The sequence below is a fragment of the Microcaecilia unicolor genome, chromosome 3, assembly GCF_901765095.1.
Source record: "Microcaecilia unicolor chromosome 3, aMicUni1.1, whole genome shotgun sequence".
NCBI classification, from domain to species: domain Eukaryota; kingdom Metazoa; phylum Chordata; class Amphibia; order Gymnophiona; family Siphonopidae; genus Microcaecilia; species Microcaecilia unicolor.
The window spans coordinates 401,259,321-401,279,382 of NC_044033.1; the positions used below are offsets into that span (position 1 = coordinate 401,259,321).

Below are 20,062 nucleotides of genomic sequence, written 5' to 3' on the forward strand. Positions count from 1 at the left end.
GAGTTGAGGGTGGCGAAGAGACGACGTGCGTTAGAGCTGAGGGAATTAGTCAGTTGGGTGTAATAGTTCTGTTTAGCGAGGAATAGGGAGGATTGGAAGGAGGATAGCATGAATTTGAAGTGAATGAAGTCAGTATGGGCGTGAGATTTCCTCCAGAGGCGTTCAGCCGAACGGGCGCAGGAGCGAAGGTATCGGGTGCAAGGGGTCAGCCAGGGCTGGGGATTGGTACGCCTTGTGGGACAGGAGATGGATGGTGCAAGGGTGTCTAGAGCAGAGGAGAGAGTGGCATTGTAAGTGGAGACAGCTTTGTCAACAGATTTGGAGGACATGATGGAAGGGAGGAGATCAGAGATACTAGAGGATAAGGTGGGGGGGGTCAACAGCCTGGAGATTTCTGGACGTAGTAGTTAGTGTTGGGCGAGATTGAGGGGGAGGGTGCTGAAGTGTGAATGTGATTAGGTGATGGTCAAAGTGTGAATGTGATTAGGTGATGGTCAGAGATAGGAAGAGCTGAAACGCAGAAATTGGAGGGTGAGCAAGTAGAAGAGAGGACGAGATCAAGACAGTGACCAGATTTGTGAGTAGGGATGGTGGGGCTCAGTTGGAAGTTGAAGGAGGAGGTAAGAGTGAGGAACTGAGAACCATATGAGTTGGATGGGTTATCAGTGTGAATGTTGAAGTCACCAAGAATGAGGGATGGGGATGAGGGCTCAAGAAAAACGGAGAGCCAGGCATCGAAGTCGGTAAGGAAGGAAGGGAGGGATTTATCAGGGGGGTGGTAAATGACTGGAACTCTGAGTGGCAAAAATGTACAGCTGTTCCGCAAACAGGAAATGAGGGCGGGACCAGAGAAACAGCTGAAACAAAAGCCAAAACAAAGGTTAAGGCAGCCTGAAGCTGCGTCCGTCCCGTGCTTCCCTTCACTCTTTTTAACAACAGCCAGCACTAATGAAGGGGAGAAGCTGCAGCACACGCCCCCCTTCAGATAGGAGCAGGAAAGAGTGAAACTTTTGTTTCTCCCAGTCTTTGCAGTCGGGAGTAGCTGACAGGTTCTAAATCTAGCCACTTAGGAGTCAACTGGGAAATATTACAGCTCGGGGTCATAACGTACAGACAACAGCTTCAGCGCAACAGTGAAGGGGAGCATGCAGTGCGAGGCCACAGAGACTGACAGTGGGTGCATGGGACCAGAGAGAGGGGGGGAAGGGGTCCAGGGATGAGAGGAGGGAGGGGGTCCAGGGATGAGAGGTGGAGGGGGTCCAGGGACAAGAGATGGGGAGAGGGGGTCCTGAGACCAGATAGGGAGTCCTGAGACCAGTAAGGTGGGGGTGGAAGGGGGGTCCTGAGACCATAAAGGGAGGGGTAGGGGATACAGGGCGAGGGGGAGCAGCGGCAACCTCGGGGGGGTGTGGAGGGGGGAGCAGTGGCTACGACAACCTCGATGGGGGGGTTGAGGGGAGGAGCACTGGCACCCTGGGGGGGGTGGAAGGGTGAGCGGTGGCGCTCTGACAAAAACCTTGCTAGCGCCCGTTTCATTTGTGGCAGAAACGGGCCTTTTTTACTAGTAAGATAATAAAATAATAATACAGCTATAAGCGAAAAGACCAAAATTTAACTTGTAAATAAGAGTCATATGTGTACATAGATCATCTTATGTGTCTTAAAAACGAATAAATGAAAAATGAAAAAAAAGTTTAAAAATGTACATAGCATCTTACGTAAATGAGTACATATATAATCCAACTCAAATTGTAAAAGAATGACATTAGCATACAAACCAATAGACATTGCTATGAATAGGTATAGATATAATCCTGCAATGATGAAACAGAAACAGGCTGGTCCTAATTTCTTACAAACATGCAAATGGCAAAATAAACAAAAAATAAATGAAAATTTGTATTTCACATCTATAGAGATGGGATCAATTTGTGATGTCCACTGCAGTGCCCCCTAGGGTGCCCGGTTGGTGTCCTGGCATGTGAGGGGGACCAGTGCACTACAAATGCTGGCTCCTCCCACGACCAAATGGCTTGGATTTGGCCGGGTTTGAGATGGCCTCCATTAGTTTCCATTATCGGCAAAAACGCCGGCGATCTCTAAGGGTGGCCCAAATGTTGAGATTTGGGCATCCCCGACCGTATTATCGAAACGAAAGATGGCCGGTCATCTTGTTTCAATAATACAGTCGGGTACGCCGCTTGACGGGGCCGTCATTAGAGATGGCCACCCTTATAGATAGCTGGCCCCATTCGATTATGCCCCTCCATGATACCAACACTCACATCACACCACTTGACCCACATTGGATCCATCTTCCACCAATAACTACACCATGGCTTGCATCCGATATGCCATCTCAGAAAGAAGGTCTTTTGCAGCTACACACAGAGCCAGCACATAGTCTCTTCCCTCCGTGTTGTTCTCCATCATGCTTGTTCCTGTGGATAACACTTCCATTCCACATGCAAGCTCCTTGACCTATGATGGTTATGAATGATGTCACACAGCTCAACGTCCAATGGTAGTAGTGCTCAACACTCTACTGCCTACCACATCTGGACAGCGCCGTCCTTCTCCTTCCCTGGCTGGCATGAGAATCGCCCAATATGACTCAGCAAATTTCTCCCACCCTTCTCCCAGGTACTCACTGTTGGCACACTTTTCTCTGTCCAATAGCACGGGTCTGCATAGGTGGGAAAATTTGAATTTCCACCAGCAGATCTTTTCTATCCCTACGGGAACAAATTTGTAAATCCCAGACCTGTGAAATGGCTTGAGTAATTTGTAATACACAAGGAAAGTCACTCTTTTAGTCCTAAGTCAAATTTTCTTTTCTCCTGCAGTCTCTCGAGCCCAATGTTGGGTGCCAAAATTGTCTGTAACCCGCTCCTCTCACTTGGGCGGGTTAAGCTCAGAAGTATACTCCTGTGAGCTGATTTTGGGGTTTGAGAGACTGGGTGTGCATTACTCACTTCAGGCTCCCTCCGGATCACTCACAGGAACCACACAGTAGTCAGGAGAGTCAAGAAAAATAACTGAATTTTATTTAACAACTGGAACTCTACTGTCATAGAAATCCTCAGCGCACACAGCTATGATGGTAACCAGATTTGATCTTACATAGTCACAAGGGAGTACAATCTTTCCTTCTTGGGTTATACACATTTGCAAAAACCCTTTCACCTGACCTGCAGCCAGTTGACATCCCGCAATCAACTTCTCCAATGTATCACCATTACCAATGGAGATTTGGATCCAGCATTAACTGTCCAAGCCTTTCAGGGGTTTACCCTGAGAGAAATCTCCAGCCGCGGGCAAACAGCATCCGACCCTTCAGCCCGCAGGTCGGCTCCTCTGTTCGGCTCAGGAGATTAACAACAATGACCCTGATCGTTCTCCTCTATCAGGTACACCTCTTTCATTCCAATGGGTCACTTGGCAGGGCCTATAAACTTCTTAAACACAGACTAACAAGGGGAAATCTTACAGTACTATCCTTCCTTATATAGTAATCATCAGCTCCACCGCCACACTGGGATTCATGATTTTCTTCCGTGCTGGGCTCCTCCTACCCAGGGCTCCAATATGGCAAAGGGTTACACATGCACCAATGCTAATCTCTAATGCACATTTAAACAGGCAGAGGCAAACATCTGCACCAGCTGGCTTGACAGAAGTGGAGGACAGGCATGTTTCTTAGTGACAGCTGGTGCACCTGTTGATACCGCACACTAGCTGGGGCTATCGATAGTGAGATTGAACTTAATATCACCTCAAGAGGAGGGGATAAGTTCAGCCATGCTATCAGCAGTCCAATAAGGCCTTCCCAATAAGGACTACCATTTCATCCCTGATCTGATCCCCAGCGTCACCCCACCACCACCACCACCACCAGCAAGGGGAAGGTCAGATCAGGGAAGGAAGTAGATTGAGAGGTTATCTTGGGAGGAGTGCTGACTTCAAGGATAAGACCAAGAGAATGTAGGATGGGGGCGCATAGATGCACGTGTATGATGTTACAGATTTAGGGCAGGGCTGCATTACATGCCTAGACCAATAGTGTGGAGGGCCCTAGATATCAGCCAGGCATGTAATGCAGTGCCTGTATGGTAAAGGTCTGCTCTGTGTGGTAACTTTAGGGCAGATGCTGGGCACACCCCTTGCATTTACTGCATGGGCTTCAAACTTAATGTGCATTACTTTTTTCTGTTAACACACAATAAGTTCAAAACTTTGCTGCACTTTAGTAAAAGGGCCCCATTATCCAGCTTATTTTCGAAAGAGAAAAACGCCTATAGTGCGACCTAAATCGGGAGATAGACGTTTGCAGTGGCGTAGGAAGGGGGTGGTCCGCCCCGGGTGCACGCCGCTGGGGGGGTGTCGGCGCCTCACTGGTTCCTTGCTCTCTCTGCCTCAGAACAGGTTACTTCCTGTTCCGGGGCAGAGAGAGCAAGGAACCAGCGAGGCACCGACACCCCCCCAGCGGCGTGCTCTTGGCGGATTGGCCCTCCCACCCGCCCCTCACCGCCTTCCAGGTATGTTCTCGTGGGCGGGGGGGGGGTGTTGCGCTACGGAGGGGGGAGGGTGAGTCGCGCTGCACCCGGGGGGGGGTGCACAGCGGCAACCCGCCCCGGGTGTCAGCTGCCCTCGCAACGCCACTGGACGCTTGTCTCGCAAAGGCGCCTAAATCGGTATAATCGAAAGCTGATTTTGGGCGTTTCCAACTGCACTCCGTCGCGGAAACAAATAAAGTGGACGGGGGCATGTTGGAGGCGTGGTGGAGGCGGAACTGGGGCGTGGTTATCAACCAAGGAGAGATGGGCGTCTTTAGCTGATAATCGGAAAAAAAAGGCGTTTTTACCGTGATTTTGGGTCATTTTTTTTTTTACCCTTTTTTTTCACGAACAAGTCCCAAAAAAGTGCTCCAACTGCCCAGATGACCACTGGAGGGAATCGGGGATGACCTCCCCGGACTCCCCCAGTGGTCACTAACCCCCTCCCACCAAAAAAAACCCACTTTAAAAACTTTTTTTCCAGCCTGTATGCCAGGCTCAAATGCCATACCCACCTCCATGACAGCAGAATGTGTTCGATCCTGTCACAGCCTTTCCCTGGGTCAGATGTGGCTCTCGGGTGCACTACAGGGTCACATCAGCATTGCATTGTGGTGGGTGTAGGGTATTGGGCTCCGTGATTTCATTAGCTTGTGTTACAGTCTCACGATGTTGGTAGTTGGTAGGCTCTTCTCCCATGGTGCTTTTCCCCCTGCCTACTGGGTCAAAGTGTGCCCTGTTGTGTTTCCTGTTGTAGTCCATGCAGTAGTGGCCATTTTTGTAAGCCAGTTTTAGTTCCTTTTCCTGTGTTAGCCACGTTAGACAACTTAGTTCTTCCCTTGAATGTGGCTGAAAGAGGGCATTGTACAGCATTCTGCAGGCTCTGACCTACTGCTTATCTCAGTACCAGGGAGACTCGTTGCCAGTGGGGCACAACCTCTGATCTGCAGTTAACTGTGAGTAAACGTGCTTATTCCAATAAAGGATGTTTTCGGAGAGATTACTCTTCAGGTGTCAACTGGTGTGCCAATGTTATACAGCAGCAACAAGTCCTAGAGGCCTGCGTGTATGCAGGTCCCTGGAGCACTTTTAGTGGATACCGCAGTGCACTTCAGCCAGGTGGACCCAGGCCCATCCCCCCCTACTTGTAACACTTGTGCTGGTAAATGGGAGGCCTCCAAAACCCACTGTACCCACATGCAGGTGCCCCCTTCACCTCTAAGAGCTATGGTAGTGTTGTACATTTGTGGGTTTTGGGGGAGGGAGGTTGGGTGTTCAGCACCCTTGGTAAGGGAGCTATGCATGTGGGAGCTTTTTCTGAAGTCCACCGCACTGACCTAGGGTGCCCAGTTGGTGTCCTGGCATATCAGGGGGGCCAGTGAACTACCAATCCTGGCCCCTCCCACGACCAAATGGCTCGGATTAGGACGTTTTTGAGCTGGGCGTTTTTAGTTTCCATTATCGCTAAAAAAAACAAACGCCCAGCTCAAAAACGTCCATTTTTTTGAAAATACGGTTCGGCCCGCCCCTTCACGGACCCGTTCTCGGAGATAAACGCCCATGGAGATAGGCGTTTCCGTTCAATTATGCTCCTCCACGTATCTTTAAAGACTAGTAATTTCTTATAAATTGAAAAAAATGTATAGTATAATTGCGATAGTTCTTGCTTTAATTTCCATATCCATTATTGAAAATATTTTGCTTGTGTTTCTGCTGTTATACTAGCTTGTCAACATTCAGCATACTGTATAGAGTCAGTTTCTGATATGCCATCTAAACATTTTAAACTGTTCTGTTTTTCAGGAGAGCCATTTAATGTTTCTTTGGTACTGAATTCTACTGTTACCAATGTGATTACATCTGTTGTATTTGGATCTCGGTTCGACTATGATAATCCCCTCTTATTTAGACTTGCCAGTCTTGTCAATGAAACTTTAAAGCTCATTGGGAGTCCCAAGACATTGGTAATTATAAATTAATTCAAGGTTATGATAACATATTATGGGATAATTTTCACATATCCTGGATAACTGAAAGACTCAAAGGTGGTTTCAGCATCTGTAGTTTATGTTAACTGTCAAAGAGAAACTGCCTAAATATTTTTCTTGTGCACAGAAGAGTAAAATAACTCACCTGTTTTTAATAACAACAAGTCCATGCATCGTTTAACTCCCATGACCTGATGAGAGTAACATCTCTTTTTAAACCAATTGAAAGTATGCACGTTTACCTGACTGATGGAAGTTTACTCTTTCGATAGCTTGATATCTCCCATGTAATTTTTGATAAAGCTTGGGGGGGGGGGATGAACATTTCAAAATAAACATATAAATATACAACTAAATAAATAACATTTAAGAAACACAGGTAAGGATGGGCAGAACTGATTTTACTGGAATCATCCAGAACTAGTCGTTGTGGTGAATTAGCAATATGGAGTGGAATAACTGGGCAAACTGAATGAGTCGTGGTCAGTTTTTGCCATCATCTCTATTGTTAAATTGATATCTACAGGACACAAACGAACTGTTCCCTTTTTTCCACAATCTTCTTTCAATTTTTTCCAGCTGTACAATATGGTTCCCGCCTTTCGATTTCTACCTGGAGATCACAAACCAATTATGAAGAATATCTATGAATTACAATCATTTTTGAGGAAAACCTTTTTAGACCACCTTCAAAAGCTAGATAGAGATGACCAAAGAAGTTTCACTGATGCATTCCTAGTCAGACAACAGCAGGTAGTATACTTTTTCTATATAAACTGACTCAGATAAGGTAATTTTGCACTAAACTAATATTAGATCACATTTCTTAACTTTTTTCACAGATTCATATTCATTACAATTGCATTATACTAACATTTCTTTCTCAGAGTTCACATGATGCCATGTTCAGGAGCAGTTGTTAGCTGAATTGCTCCTGCCGCCTTATTCCAAACCCCATTGTATTTTGGCAATTTATGCCCCGAGACCACATCACCATGAATTGTTAATGCCTTGCACACTCTTGGGTGCACTGTGGTGTGGATTTGCTGTGGAATTTGGCTGCAAAAGTGCTCAGAAAAGACAGAGAAGGAGGCAGGCTCCACAACAACAAGATGGCAGTGCTGTCTAGCCCTGCAGGTCAGTCTCTCAGCTAGACATGGGTGGCGGAGATGGCGATGGAGGTGATGGGAGCAATAGAGATGATCCTGGATAAATGTCTCAGCCCAAATGATGAGAAATTGGAGCAGTTGCAAGACAATATGGGCCAGATTGGCCAGGATTTGCTAGGTTTTCAACAGCGGACTAGTGCCCTGGAAGACCGCATGTACTCAGTGGAAGAGGTACAGATGTGTCTACAAAATATGATTGCAGCTTATGAAGATAATCTAGAGAACCTAGAAAATAGATCCAGAAGAAACAATTTGCGCTTGGAGGGGTTACCTGAGGCACTGGGAAACTAGGATCTGAGATGAGTTTTGGAGAACTGGCTTCCCCCACAGTTGCAGCTTCCAGCTTCTCTGGGCCCTCTGCGGATGAAGCGGGCACATCTCATTGAGCTTTCTCAACCATCTTCATCCAGGCCTCATGTGGAGATGTGCTGCCTCCTTAATTTTACTCACAAAACAGCTATCCTGCAGGCTCTTCGAGGGGTAAAGGAGTTTTTATATGAGAATCGCAGTGTTGTGCTTTCAAGACTAGTCTGCTAAGGTGGTGGCGCAGAGATTAGATTTTGCCCCCATTTACTATCAGTTAGTTGCCAGAAAGATCAGATTTGCACCAAAACTGAAGATTACCTATATGGGAGATATGAGGATCTACGCTACTGTGATGGAGGCCAAAATCTTCATACAACAGTTGGTTCTGGGAGAGGCACCTGGAGGAAGCCTGGAACATTGAACTTCTTGAAAGGTCAGGAGGAATAGTTTCTGCACTAATGGAAGTTTGAACACTTGGTCCCAGTGGTCCAATTATCGATCCCACTTCTCTACATCTACAATGACCCAACAGCTTCCTCCATTGTTGTGATCGCCCGCTCCCTTGCTGAAGCCTTCGGAGAGATGTCAACAATTACAGTGGTGCAGGAGATTTTTTTTTTATTATTATTTTGTGACTTACTGGGGTCTGCAAGGGACCAGCGAACAATACCCAATTTTAGCATTGCAAGATATGAATGTGCGAGCACTAGGTTTGAATGTGTATGTGAAGGAGTGGTTGTAGTTTTGTTTTCAAATCTTCCTAACATTCATGGTGCTTGTGTCCTGGGCATAGGCGCCCGGTATAAGAGGCTTGGACAGGCTAAGCCTCCCCTGCTGTGCTCTGAGGGGTTTAAATTGTTGATTTACTTCCATCCTCACAGCAGGAGCTGCAGTGAAAGCCCTCTAGCCTTCTGTAAGCAGTTGTAGAAATTGGTTTATGGTTTGTTTACCTTACTGCTGGGAGAGGGGGGGGGGGGGGCTGGCTGGAGGTGTCCTGTGTTGCCAGGGAGATATTTAAAGAGGATGACTTCCTGACCTGCACTGAGGACAGATAGCAACAGAATCGGATACTGGGCCAGCATGATCAGAAAAAGTCACCAGACAAAGGTAGAAAAGATCATTTTATTTTCATTATAGTGTTTGGAATATGTCCACTTTGAGAATCAGGTGCTCAACATTAAAAGTTTATATTTATTTACTTATTTATGGCATTTTATCCCACATTAAACATGAATTAGGGTGTTTTGTGGCTCTTCATGAGAATTGTGATGATATAATCCCTTGTTTCATATTGTTGACGGTCTGCATTTTCCGTATGGGTGATATATTGGTGTATTAGGTTCTACCCAGTGTAATATTTATGGTACAGTAAGGTTCTGAGTGTGTTTTTGCACAAAGTTGTGCATAGTGTTTTGCAGTTGAGCGATTGTGCTTAGAATAGGCTTTGAGCAACCACTTTATTCTTTGAGATATGATACATATCTAATATCTAAATTTAATAAAAGGTATTAATTGTGACTTTTATTTTTATTTATTTTTTCTGTGTGTTATCGGACAATTATGGATTTAAGCTCCACCCCTGGCCCCACCCCTAACCCCGCCCCCTTTAGCCTCCCCAAACAGTTGGGCCACTGACCGCCTATGGTCCTGGGGAGTGGTTGGATATCAGATTTGCTTTTATTAATAGTCAGTCTATGGAGCTGTGCCTGTGCTCTTGTCAGTGACTAGTTGGGTGAGAGCCCCTTGCTGTTTCAAAATCCCAAGGACATAATATGTGGAGAATAAGTAGAGAATCTGTGGTTATGTGGGGTTGAGTTTGAACTCCAGGAGTTGAAAATGACAGTTTTGTTTCTTTCCTCTCCTTTTTTTTTTTTGGGGGGGGTGTGTTGTAGGGGAATTGGAGGGGGGGGGGTGTTTAATGATTTTTTGGGAAGGGACTTTTTTTGCTGGAGTGTACTGACCTTCAACGGTTTTGGAGTCAGGGTAATCACAAAGCCTTGTTCGTTAGAGTTTGGGAGGTGGAGGTGTTGGGTACTGACCTGTTTCCTTTTGGCATCTTGATGTTGGGGTGGGTTTGGGGTGATTTGGGTGGAGGGGGGTTGAAAGGGGGTGGGAAGAGGGAAAAGTGGTTGGGTAGGAAGAGAATTGGGACAGTTTAGTTAGGACACAAAGCTGCAGTATGGGTACTTTCGAGATGATGGGTGTGCCTCCATTCCTGAGGGAGATGAGGGGGAAGCGGCAGGCTGGGATGATCCCCCTTGCAGAGAGCTAGTGGCTACCGAGTGAATTTCTTGTTTTGGTTCCTGAAGGTTATTTTCCTATAATGTTGGGGTATCTATTCCCTGATTAAATGTTCCAAGGTGTTGCAACACCTTCAGTGTCACATAGCGGACATAGCCCTTTTATAAGAAACCCATTTGTCAGACTTGGAACATGTTAAGCTGGTATACTGGTGGGTAGGGGATTGTGTGGCAGCTTCTGCAGTGGGAAGGACAGGAGGAGTGGCCATCTAATTCCAAAAGGGGATGGTACCTTAGGCAACAGATATAATTAAACATTCAGGGAGCTGATGTTTTTTGTAAGGCCATTGTGGCATGACAAGAGGTGCTTCTTGGGAGTATCTGTGCCCCTAATCAGCTAGATGTTGCCTTTTATAAGCATCTTCTGGGAGTGCTTACACCTCGGGCTTCTACACCTTTGCTCCTAGGGGGTGATTTCAACATGGCATGGGACCCTGAGCTTGATAAATCCCACCCTTCTCCATGTGTGAAATCTTGGACAACAAACAGCCTCTCCAATCTTGGCTCCCTATTAGATCTTATGGATATATGGAGAGTGCTCCATCCTTTGGAAAAGGACTATAAACATCTTTCGCTTGCACACTCCAGACAGTCATGCATAGATTATTTATTGATCTCTCGAGCCCTTTTTAATAACATACAGGATGCCCAGATTGGACCTTATGCCATTCTGACCATGCAGTGGTATGGTTGGACTGGTACCCTCGGGGTCCGGAATGATTTCCACGACCTTGGGTCTTTCCCCACCACTTGTATTGCAATGTGAAATTCCAGGAAAGACTGCTTAGCTGTTGGAAAGATTACAAGACTTTCAACTCCAACTTTGAAACTAATGTGGTTCTGTACTGGGAAGCTGCTAAGATAGTTGTAGGTGGGGAGATCATTAGTTATTCTAGTCATCTTAAAAAGGCCTGGGATAGGGAGATTTCCCATTTGGAAAAGCAACTTTTAGTGCTGTGTAGATGGATTGGAACTACACAGAGCGCTGAGCTTCGACAGGACTTGTTCGCAGTCCAAATGACTCTAAACTCTCTCCTTCATGACCACTTGGTGAAAACTCATGCTTATTGCAGATATCATCTGTTCAGGCATGGTAACAAATGTGGTAGACTATTAGCCAGATTGGTGGAGATTAAACAGGATCCCAGGATCAACGCATCTCTTAAACATTCCTCAGGCTAACTAGTTCATACAGATAATATCATTTGTGGTATCTTTCAGTATTGTTATCATAAACTATATGCCTCTCCTATGGCTGAAGGTCGGCCGGATCAACTCTATTTGGACGGCCTCAACCTCCCACAGATCTCTCAAGTGGATTGAGACTTACTGAATGCACCTATCCATCCAAATGAAGTATATTGGGTGATTCAGCACAATTATGTAAGGTCCCGGGCTCAGATATGTTTCAAGCAGTGTTCTATAAGATATTGGGGGAGGCTATTGTGCCACCATTGACCACAATGTTTAATATGTGGGTGGATGAGGGGTACTTGCCTGATGCTTCTAATACGGCACAAGTTATCTTTCAATTCGCTTTTTATTCAACAAATATAATTAACAGTGTACATGTTTCAATTATGTTTAGTCTGAGTCATAAGTAACATTTGCTAATTACACGTACAACAGGTTATCATTACAACTTTAAACTTTTTGACCAATGACCTTTACTCCCTTTCCTCCTCCCTCCCACGCCCCCCATCCCCATCCCACCCTCACCGCTCTCACTCCAAACCCTACTCTAATTTCATTTTTCATATATTTAACAGATAGCTCCGTGCTGCTGGTGTTAGTGTGTTCCACATTGGGCCCCAACGCCGTGTGAACTCCTGTTTGTACTAATGTGGTTTTCTATTCATTTCCAGTCGCTCAAAGCGCATTAGCTCTATCATGCCTCCCTGCCAGTACTGGAATTAGGGCCTCCCCGGGGTCAGCCAGGCTTTTAGGATTGCCTTTTTCCCAAATATGATGGCCTGCAGTGCAAATTGACGCAATCCTTTCAGAGTTGGGTGTGGGAGCCTCAAATTGCCAAACAATATACCCGGTTGTGGTCGCCATGTCACTTTCCAGATCTTGGAGATCTCTTGCAGTAAAGTTCTCCAAAATTCCCGAGTTTTGGGGCATGTCCAAAACATATGTCCCAACTCTGCTGCTTCCAACCCGCACTTTGGGCAAGCACCATCCGGGGATAGGCCCATGTGAAAAGCACGCCTTGGTGGTACGTGTGCTCTCAAAACTACTTTGTACTGTAGTTCCCAATGTCCTGCGAGCGCAGTGTATTTTCCCATGCCCAGGACATGCTCCTTGATCGTCTCCTGTTTTATTGTAACTCCCAAGTCCTCACTCCAGGCTAATGCCAAGCGTGCACAGTCCAGCTCTGAGCAATTTTCCCTAATGTATCTATGGTGATATGACAGAGAGACTTTCTGTTGTGCTCGGAAGGAATAGGCCTCTGCTAACTCTTCCTGTACGTCCTCCGCCAAGGACTCCCATGATAAGCTTTTAATATAGTGTTGTAGTTGTACGTAATGAAACATGTCTGATGATTTCAAATTGTAGATTTGTCTTAGTTCACTAAATGTCTTTATGCGGCCCTCTTCCGATACCATGTTCAGCAGAAAAATGATGCCCCGTGTCCTCCAGTCTTGAAATGTCTTATGTAACATCCCCAGAGCAAATTCCGGGTTACCCAGCACTGGCAGGTATGGCGTCACTTTGGGCGTGAAGTGGTAGATGCGACATATCCATTTCCATACTGCTTGGGCAGAACTATAAATACATATTTTGTAGACACACCTTGGCACAAGTTATGGTTTTGCTCAATCCACGAGACAAGATCCAGTGCTTCCTGAATAGTACTGGCCGATTTCTCTCTTAAATCATGAGGTGAAATTTTTGCAAAGATTATGGCTAATAGACTGAGCTGAGTGCTGCCCTCCATCATACATGATTCTCAAGAGGGATTTGTCAAGGGTCATAGTGTGGCCAAGAATCGCCAAAGCATTTTAACTTCTCTGGAATCTGTGGAGATTCACCAGATACCCTCATTACTAGTTAGTTTTGACATGGAGAAGGCCTTTGACCGGGTCCACTGGAATTTTCTATTTGTGGACTTAGACAAGTATGGTTCTATGGGGAGATTTGTGTCTATGGTTAAAAATGTTGTACTCTTTGCCTAAAGCATATGTAATAGTTAATGGCCAGTGGTCTGACTATTTTTTGATTAGTCGGGGGCCACAACAGGGTTGTCCTTTGTTCCAACTTTGTGTTGACCATGGATCATCTTATTAGAGATATTTATTTAAATCCTGAAGTTTGGGGTGGGGGAGGGTTCAATTGGTAGAGAATCATTTAAATTGGCGGCATTAGCAGATGATTTACTGGTGCATTTAACGGATCCCCATAGGTCTTTACATGCCCTTTTGGAAAGCTTACACAAATATGGGGACTTTAATGGATTGAAATTGAATCTGGATAAATCTGAGGCCTTGGCTATTCCACCAGCAGTGTGTCATACCTGACCAGATCGCTTCCTCTTGAAATAGGCGGATGGGACTTTTAAATATTTGGGAATCATCTTAACGCCTTGTTTGGCTGACATATCATTTTAACGTAACTCGCTTGCTAGCTAAAATGGAACAGCAGTTAGATAACTGGAAGTCACTTCTGTTACTGTTGGCAGGTTGTGTTAGCTTGATTCGCATGACCATTTTTCCCAGATTGTTGTACTTGTTGCAAACCTTGCCCCTTTACTTGTCACGGAAGGATCTCGGATGCTATTATCAGCTGGTTCAAAAATTTTGCTGGGCAAAGAAAAAAACAAACCTCCAATTCCAGTTTTTAATGGGTAATTGGTCATAGGGGAATGGACCTTCCCACTTTGAAGCTTTTTAATGCTTCTCGCGGCATATCTTATTGGATATACTCAACATATAGTTTCACCCCACTGTCCTTGGAGGACTCACACTATGCCCCCTACAACTTGCTTTTGCTGCTCCATCTGAATCGAAAGTTACTTCCCTCTCATTTGCGAACTAGTGCACTGTTAGGCCCCTTGAGGGCAGTGTGGCATGTGTTGGTGGGATGGTTAGGTGGGAATCTTTTAGACACTGACCTGTTACCACTGTGGGGTAACCCAGCATTTTTACCAGGATTGGATAATCCTACCTTTCTCGCCTGGGATTTCCTGGGTCTTCAATGATTGGAATATGTTTTGGATGATGAGGGTCATCTTCACCCATTAGTTAATTTGAAGGGCCCAGGGACAATTAATTGGGATGACAACTTTGCATATTGCCAGCTGAACACTATATCCACTCTCTAAATGACCACTCTGAGTTCTCGTTTTGGGGACTACGTTAGGAGGTTTTTTAAATGACATTTCTGAACATACCACATCTATATTAGGGTTGCATAGGGCTTTAGGTGGGCTGGCATGTCCTACATGCTTCTGAGGAATAGGTGGGGGGGGGGGGATGTGAGGATGAGCTTGGCTTCTTGGGACCTGATTACTAATATGAAGGGCATTCCACATCTGACTATAAGCGCACCTTATAGAGAGTGCTATTTTAGAGTGCTATGTAGAGCGTATTGTACTGGAGGGTTACAAGAACCCAGACCCGTGGGTGATGAAAGTGCATGTTCTGTTGTATTGATGGGGGTAGGGGGTAGGGGATGTTTAGGGTATCTATGAGGGGAGAGTTCATTGTGTCATTAGCACTGTTTAATTGGTAATTTATTTACGCTACTGGTTGCTTTTCAGTTGCTGTTCTGAGTTGTATTTTTTTATGGAAACTTAATAAAATCATTTGAACATAACATTTCTTTCTCATCCCCCTTTTCATGGTACTAGAGTTGGAGACATCCATATTCCTAGGACCACTGAGCAGGAAAGTTAACTGCACAGTGTTGTCCATTTAACGTTCTCTGGATGTTTAGCCCAGTTTCGTGTGGGCTGAGTATTTGGTTTCAAGGTAACTAGATAATGCTAATTTTTTTGACAAGAGTCACCTTTGAAACTTTGTCCACCCAGCACCAGATGTCATCACTAACCAGTCAAACTATAAGGACAATCTAGAAACAACCCTCTTCTTAACTGGGTGAATTCTGTGTGTTATTGTCGCGTGCACGAGGACCTTGACAAACTGTCAGGCTTCTTCCCCGGGAGCACTGGTTTAGTGAATCCTTGGGCCACTACCGTGGAGCGGCAGTGGCAGGCAAGATCACCCACAAGGTAGAGATGAGACAAGACTGGACCGGAACTCCGGACTGGAGTTCTACACCGGAACACTCGGAACTGGAACGCACCGGACGGGTGCGCACTGGAGTGGGGCCCGCTGGACTGGACACACTGGAGTGGCCCCACTGGACAGGAACATACAGGAGTGAAACCCGCTGGACTGGAACCCACTGGAGCGGAACCCGCGGAACTGGAACACCCTGGACCTAGGCTTCACCTACACTTGACTGCCTTCCCCCTCGGGTTGAGCCCTCAGGTTCTGGCAGCCGGTAGGGCTTACAGGAACAGCAGGAATGAAGATCCAGGAGAGCCCCCTGGCACCTAGGCGAAGGCAAGGCAGAAAATGTCTGGGTTCCGGCAGCAGGCAGATTCAAAGCAATGGTCAGGACAAGGAACAAAACTACGGCTGGAGCCTCAGTATCAAGGAGAACTGGCAACAGATAGAACAAGGGCAGAAGCTCCAGAAGCAAAAGAAACACACACGGAAAGCCAGCAGGCTAAACACAAGAAGACTAGTCAACTGTACAAGCTAGTAGGAAAGCTATGCCCAAGCAAACCAGTCATACACACGAAACATACATAAAGCAAAACACAGGAAAGTAGTACACAGGCTGACAATGCAAAGCTGTGCCCAAGCTACCAAGTCATACACTAGGAACAAACACAGAGCAAACTCAGAGAACTAGGAAAGCTGTACACAAGCTAACAAACAGACGGTGCCTAAGCTGGCTAGTCTAACACTAGGAACAAACACAGAGAACTAGCACTAACTAATCATGCACTGGAAACAAACACAGAGAACTAGCAGAGCTAGGCACAGGCTACAAGCCAGACGGTGCCTAAGCTAACTAGTCAAACAAAGAAACACACACAGAGCAAACACTGAAACTGTGTACAGAGCACTCTATACACCAGGACCTTTAAAAGAGCAATAAACACAGAAGGGCTGGAAACCCACAAGCGATAACCACAGAAGGGCTGAAAACCCACAGAAAGGTAGGAGACCCACAGAGCAAATAACACAGAAGGGTAGGGAGCCCACAGAACAATAAACACAGAAGGGCTGAAAACCCACAGAAGGGTAGGAGACCCACAGAGCAAAAGACAAGGAAAGCAAACGGTGCTAACAGCACACTAACCTCGGGACCTAAAGCACTGCGAGGGAATGGCAATGCAAAGGCCAGGACTGTAGTTTCCAAATGACTAATAAAGCCCAACACCAGAGCCACAGGTGCAGCAATCACCTTGCAACCAAACAGAGGCTTGACACTCAGAGCAGGCATCCCATAGAAAGTGACAGCGGAAGCCATCTTGGATACTGGCAGAGACGAAGAGGCGGCAGCCATCTTGGAAGAGGCAAAGCCCACACAGGTGAGGTTCAGTAGTGCAATCAGCACACAGAGCCAGAGAGAAACTAAGACAGAGACAGACACAGAGACAAGCAGAAGCCAGCACAGCCACTGACTCCCAGAAACAGGGTAAGTATGAGGGTGGTCACGGCCACAGACGTGACAGTACCCCCTCCTCAAGACCCCCCTCTCGGTCCCCCTGAGGAGTTCAGGTGTCCAGGGGTAACTATGGTGAAACCTCCTGATGGGTCTCAAAAGCCAGACATAGATCACTAGGCTGGAAGTCACAATGAAGTTCAAAACTGGCAGACAAAAGTAGAACTTGTGACCAGGAAGCTCCTTCGAGTCACCACGGGGCAACCTCAGGAACATGGATGCATCAAGAGGAACACAATTCAAAAGTAACCCTCCCTTGAGGGAACCCACAATGTCCTGAACCTCTTGGCCAATCCATGAAATGACAGGAACAGGGCTGGAGTCACTACCCCAGCTAACATCAGAAGCTGGGCTGAGGCTCGAAGTGGCATTCCCATCTTGACAGGAGCTAGAAGTCTGAACAGAAATGGATCTGGAACTAGCACCCGGGTTGGCCTCAACCTCTTGACTGGAACTGGAACTCAGAGCAGGCTCAGCATCTTGGCTGGAAGTGGAACTAGGAACGGACTCAGCATCTTGGCTGGAAGTGGAACTTGGAACGGACTCAGCATCTTGGCTGGAACTGGAGCTCGGAGCAGGGTCAGCATCTTGGCTGGAACTGGAACTTGGAGCAGGGTCAGCATCTTGGCTGGAACTGGAACTCGGAACAGGCTCAGCATCGTGGTTAGAACTGGAACTTGGAAGAGATTCAGCTGCAGGGCTGGACGCAACCCTCTGGCCGGACTGGAACGTCTCTCTAACCTTAGCTTCAGGCGGCGTCTGCCGAGCAGGGTTCAAGAGGAGACGGCCCTGGTATCCCCAGAGCATGCTAGCAGGCTGAAATGCAGAAAATGGGTTTCTCCGGGCCCCAAGCCGTTGAACACACCTTCTCTCAGCTATTGCTTCGGAGGTCTTCTCCCAGGCTGAATCAAAACAAGGTCTCTCATAGTCCTCTTGGAACGTCATCTCATCCTCAAGAGCAGACTCAATATCTTGGCTGACCTCTGCACTCGGTGCAGATTCAGCATCTTGACTGGAACTACAACTTGATCCAGACTCCGCATCTTGGCTGGAACTGGAGCTAGGAGCAGGGTCGGCATCTTGGCTGGAACTGGAACTTGGAACAGAAGTTGAACCGGGACTGGGACCCGGACTGGAATCAGAGTCTTGACTGGAACAGGAATTCTGAACAGGAGTTGACCCGGGACTGGAACCCGGACTGGAATCAGAAGCTTGACTGGCAGGGCCCCTCAAACTGGACTCAGGAGCTTGGCTGGGAGCGCCCCGCGAACTGGACTTTAACTGAGGCTCGGTCTGAAGCACCACTCGAACTGGCCTTAGGAGCTTGATAGGAGGTGCCCTCTGGACTGGAAGCGGAGGTGCCACCTGAACCACCCTGTGGACTGGCATCGGAGGCTTGGTTAGAAGCCCCCCTCGAACTGGACTCAGTGGCTTGACTGGACGGGTCACTTGAACAAGAACCGGAGACTTGACCCGAAGCGCCACTTGCACAGGAATCTGAGGCTCCATCGAAGGCTTCCCTCGGACTGGACTCGGAGACTTCAAAGGGCGTGCCACTTGAACGAGGACTGGAGGCTCGACCTGGAGCGCCACTTGCATAGGAATCTGAGGCTCCATCAGAAGCACCCCACGGACTGGACTCAGAGGTTTCAAAGGGCGTGCCAGTTGAACGAGGACTGGAGGCTCGACCTGGAGCACCACTCGAACAGGAATCCGAGGCTCCATCGAAAGCCTCCCTCGGACTGGACTCGGAGCCTTAAGTGGCATCGTTACTTGGACTTGAATTGGAGGTTCAGTATGAAGCATCCCCTGGACTGGACTCAGGCTCTTAAGCGGCCGCGCTACTTGAACTGGGGTCAGGGGCTTGGTAGGAAGTACCCCTCGGACCGGCTTAGGAGCTTGGCTGGACTTGACATCCAGAACAGGAGCTGAACTGCGAGGGGCACCCCGATTGTTCTGTACCACCCGCTGGGCAGCCCCGAGCATAGGCCTTCCACAGCGTATTCGTTCAGCCTCCGCTTCTGGAGTATCCCGCAGGGCTGGCTCCTCGAGAAGTCTGTAGCGGTATTCATAAAGCTGAGTCAAAGGATCGATATCCGAAACTGGGCTATGGCGGACCCTACACCTCTGGAGACGCTTCCGCTCAGCTGCCGCTTCCAAAGTATCTCTCAGGGTAGGATCAGACAAAAGTTTCTTCCGGTAGTCGCGGAGGGTCAAAAAACGATTCACAGAAAAAATAGGGTTGATATAGGGATCAGACCACAAACTAAGGACTACCTCCGGATGGTTCGTGAGGAACTCGGACATGGACGGTAGTCCCCGCTGGGCGGATGATCTTGCCGGACTCATGGCCTTTGCATTCTGTCGCGTGCACGAGGACCTTGACAAACTGTCAGGCTTCTTCCCCGGGAGCACTGGTTTAGTGAATCCTTGGGCCACTACCGTGGAGCGGCAGTGGCAGGCAAGATCACCCACAAGGTAGAGATGAGACAAGACTGGACCGGAACTCCGGACTGGAGTTCTACACCGGAACACTCGGAACTGGAACGCACCGGACGGGTGCGCACTGGAGTGGGGCCCGCTGGACTGGACACACTGGAGTGGCCCCACTGGACAGGAACATACAGGAGTGAAACCCGCTGGACTGGAACCCACTGGAGCGGAACCCGCGGAACTGGAACACCCTGGACCTAGGCTTCACCTACACTTGACTGCCTTCCCCCTCGGGTTGAGCCCTCAGGTTCTGGCAGCCGGTAGGGCTTACAGGAACAGCAGGAATGAAGATCCAGGAGAGCCCCCTGGCACCTAGGTGAAGGCAAGGCAGAAAATGTCTGGGTTCCGGCAGCAGGCAGATTCAAAGCAATGGTCAGGACAAGGAACAAAACTACGGCTGGAGCCTCAGTATCAAGGAGAACTGGCAACAGATAGAACAAGGGCAGAAGCTCCAGAAGCAAAAGAAACACACACGGAAAGCCAGCAGGCTAAACACAAGAAGACTA

At 47.4% G+C, this 20,062-nt stretch overlaps 1 protein-coding gene across 1 annotated transcript in view; it reads left to right on the forward strand.

Moving 5' to 3' along the window:
• LOC115467069 (cytochrome P450 2K6-like) overlaps positions 1-20,062 on the forward strand; it is a 97,207-nt gene that overhangs the window by 50,331 nt on the left and 26,814 nt on the right. Inside the window, exons 4-5 of the mRNA XM_030198747.1 lie at positions 6,360-6,520; positions 7,124-7,297. Coding sequence (XP_030054607.1) covers positions 6,360-6,520; positions 7,124-7,297 — 335 coding nt within the window. The remainder of the gene's footprint in view (positions 1-6,359; positions 6,521-7,123; positions 7,298-20,062) is intronic.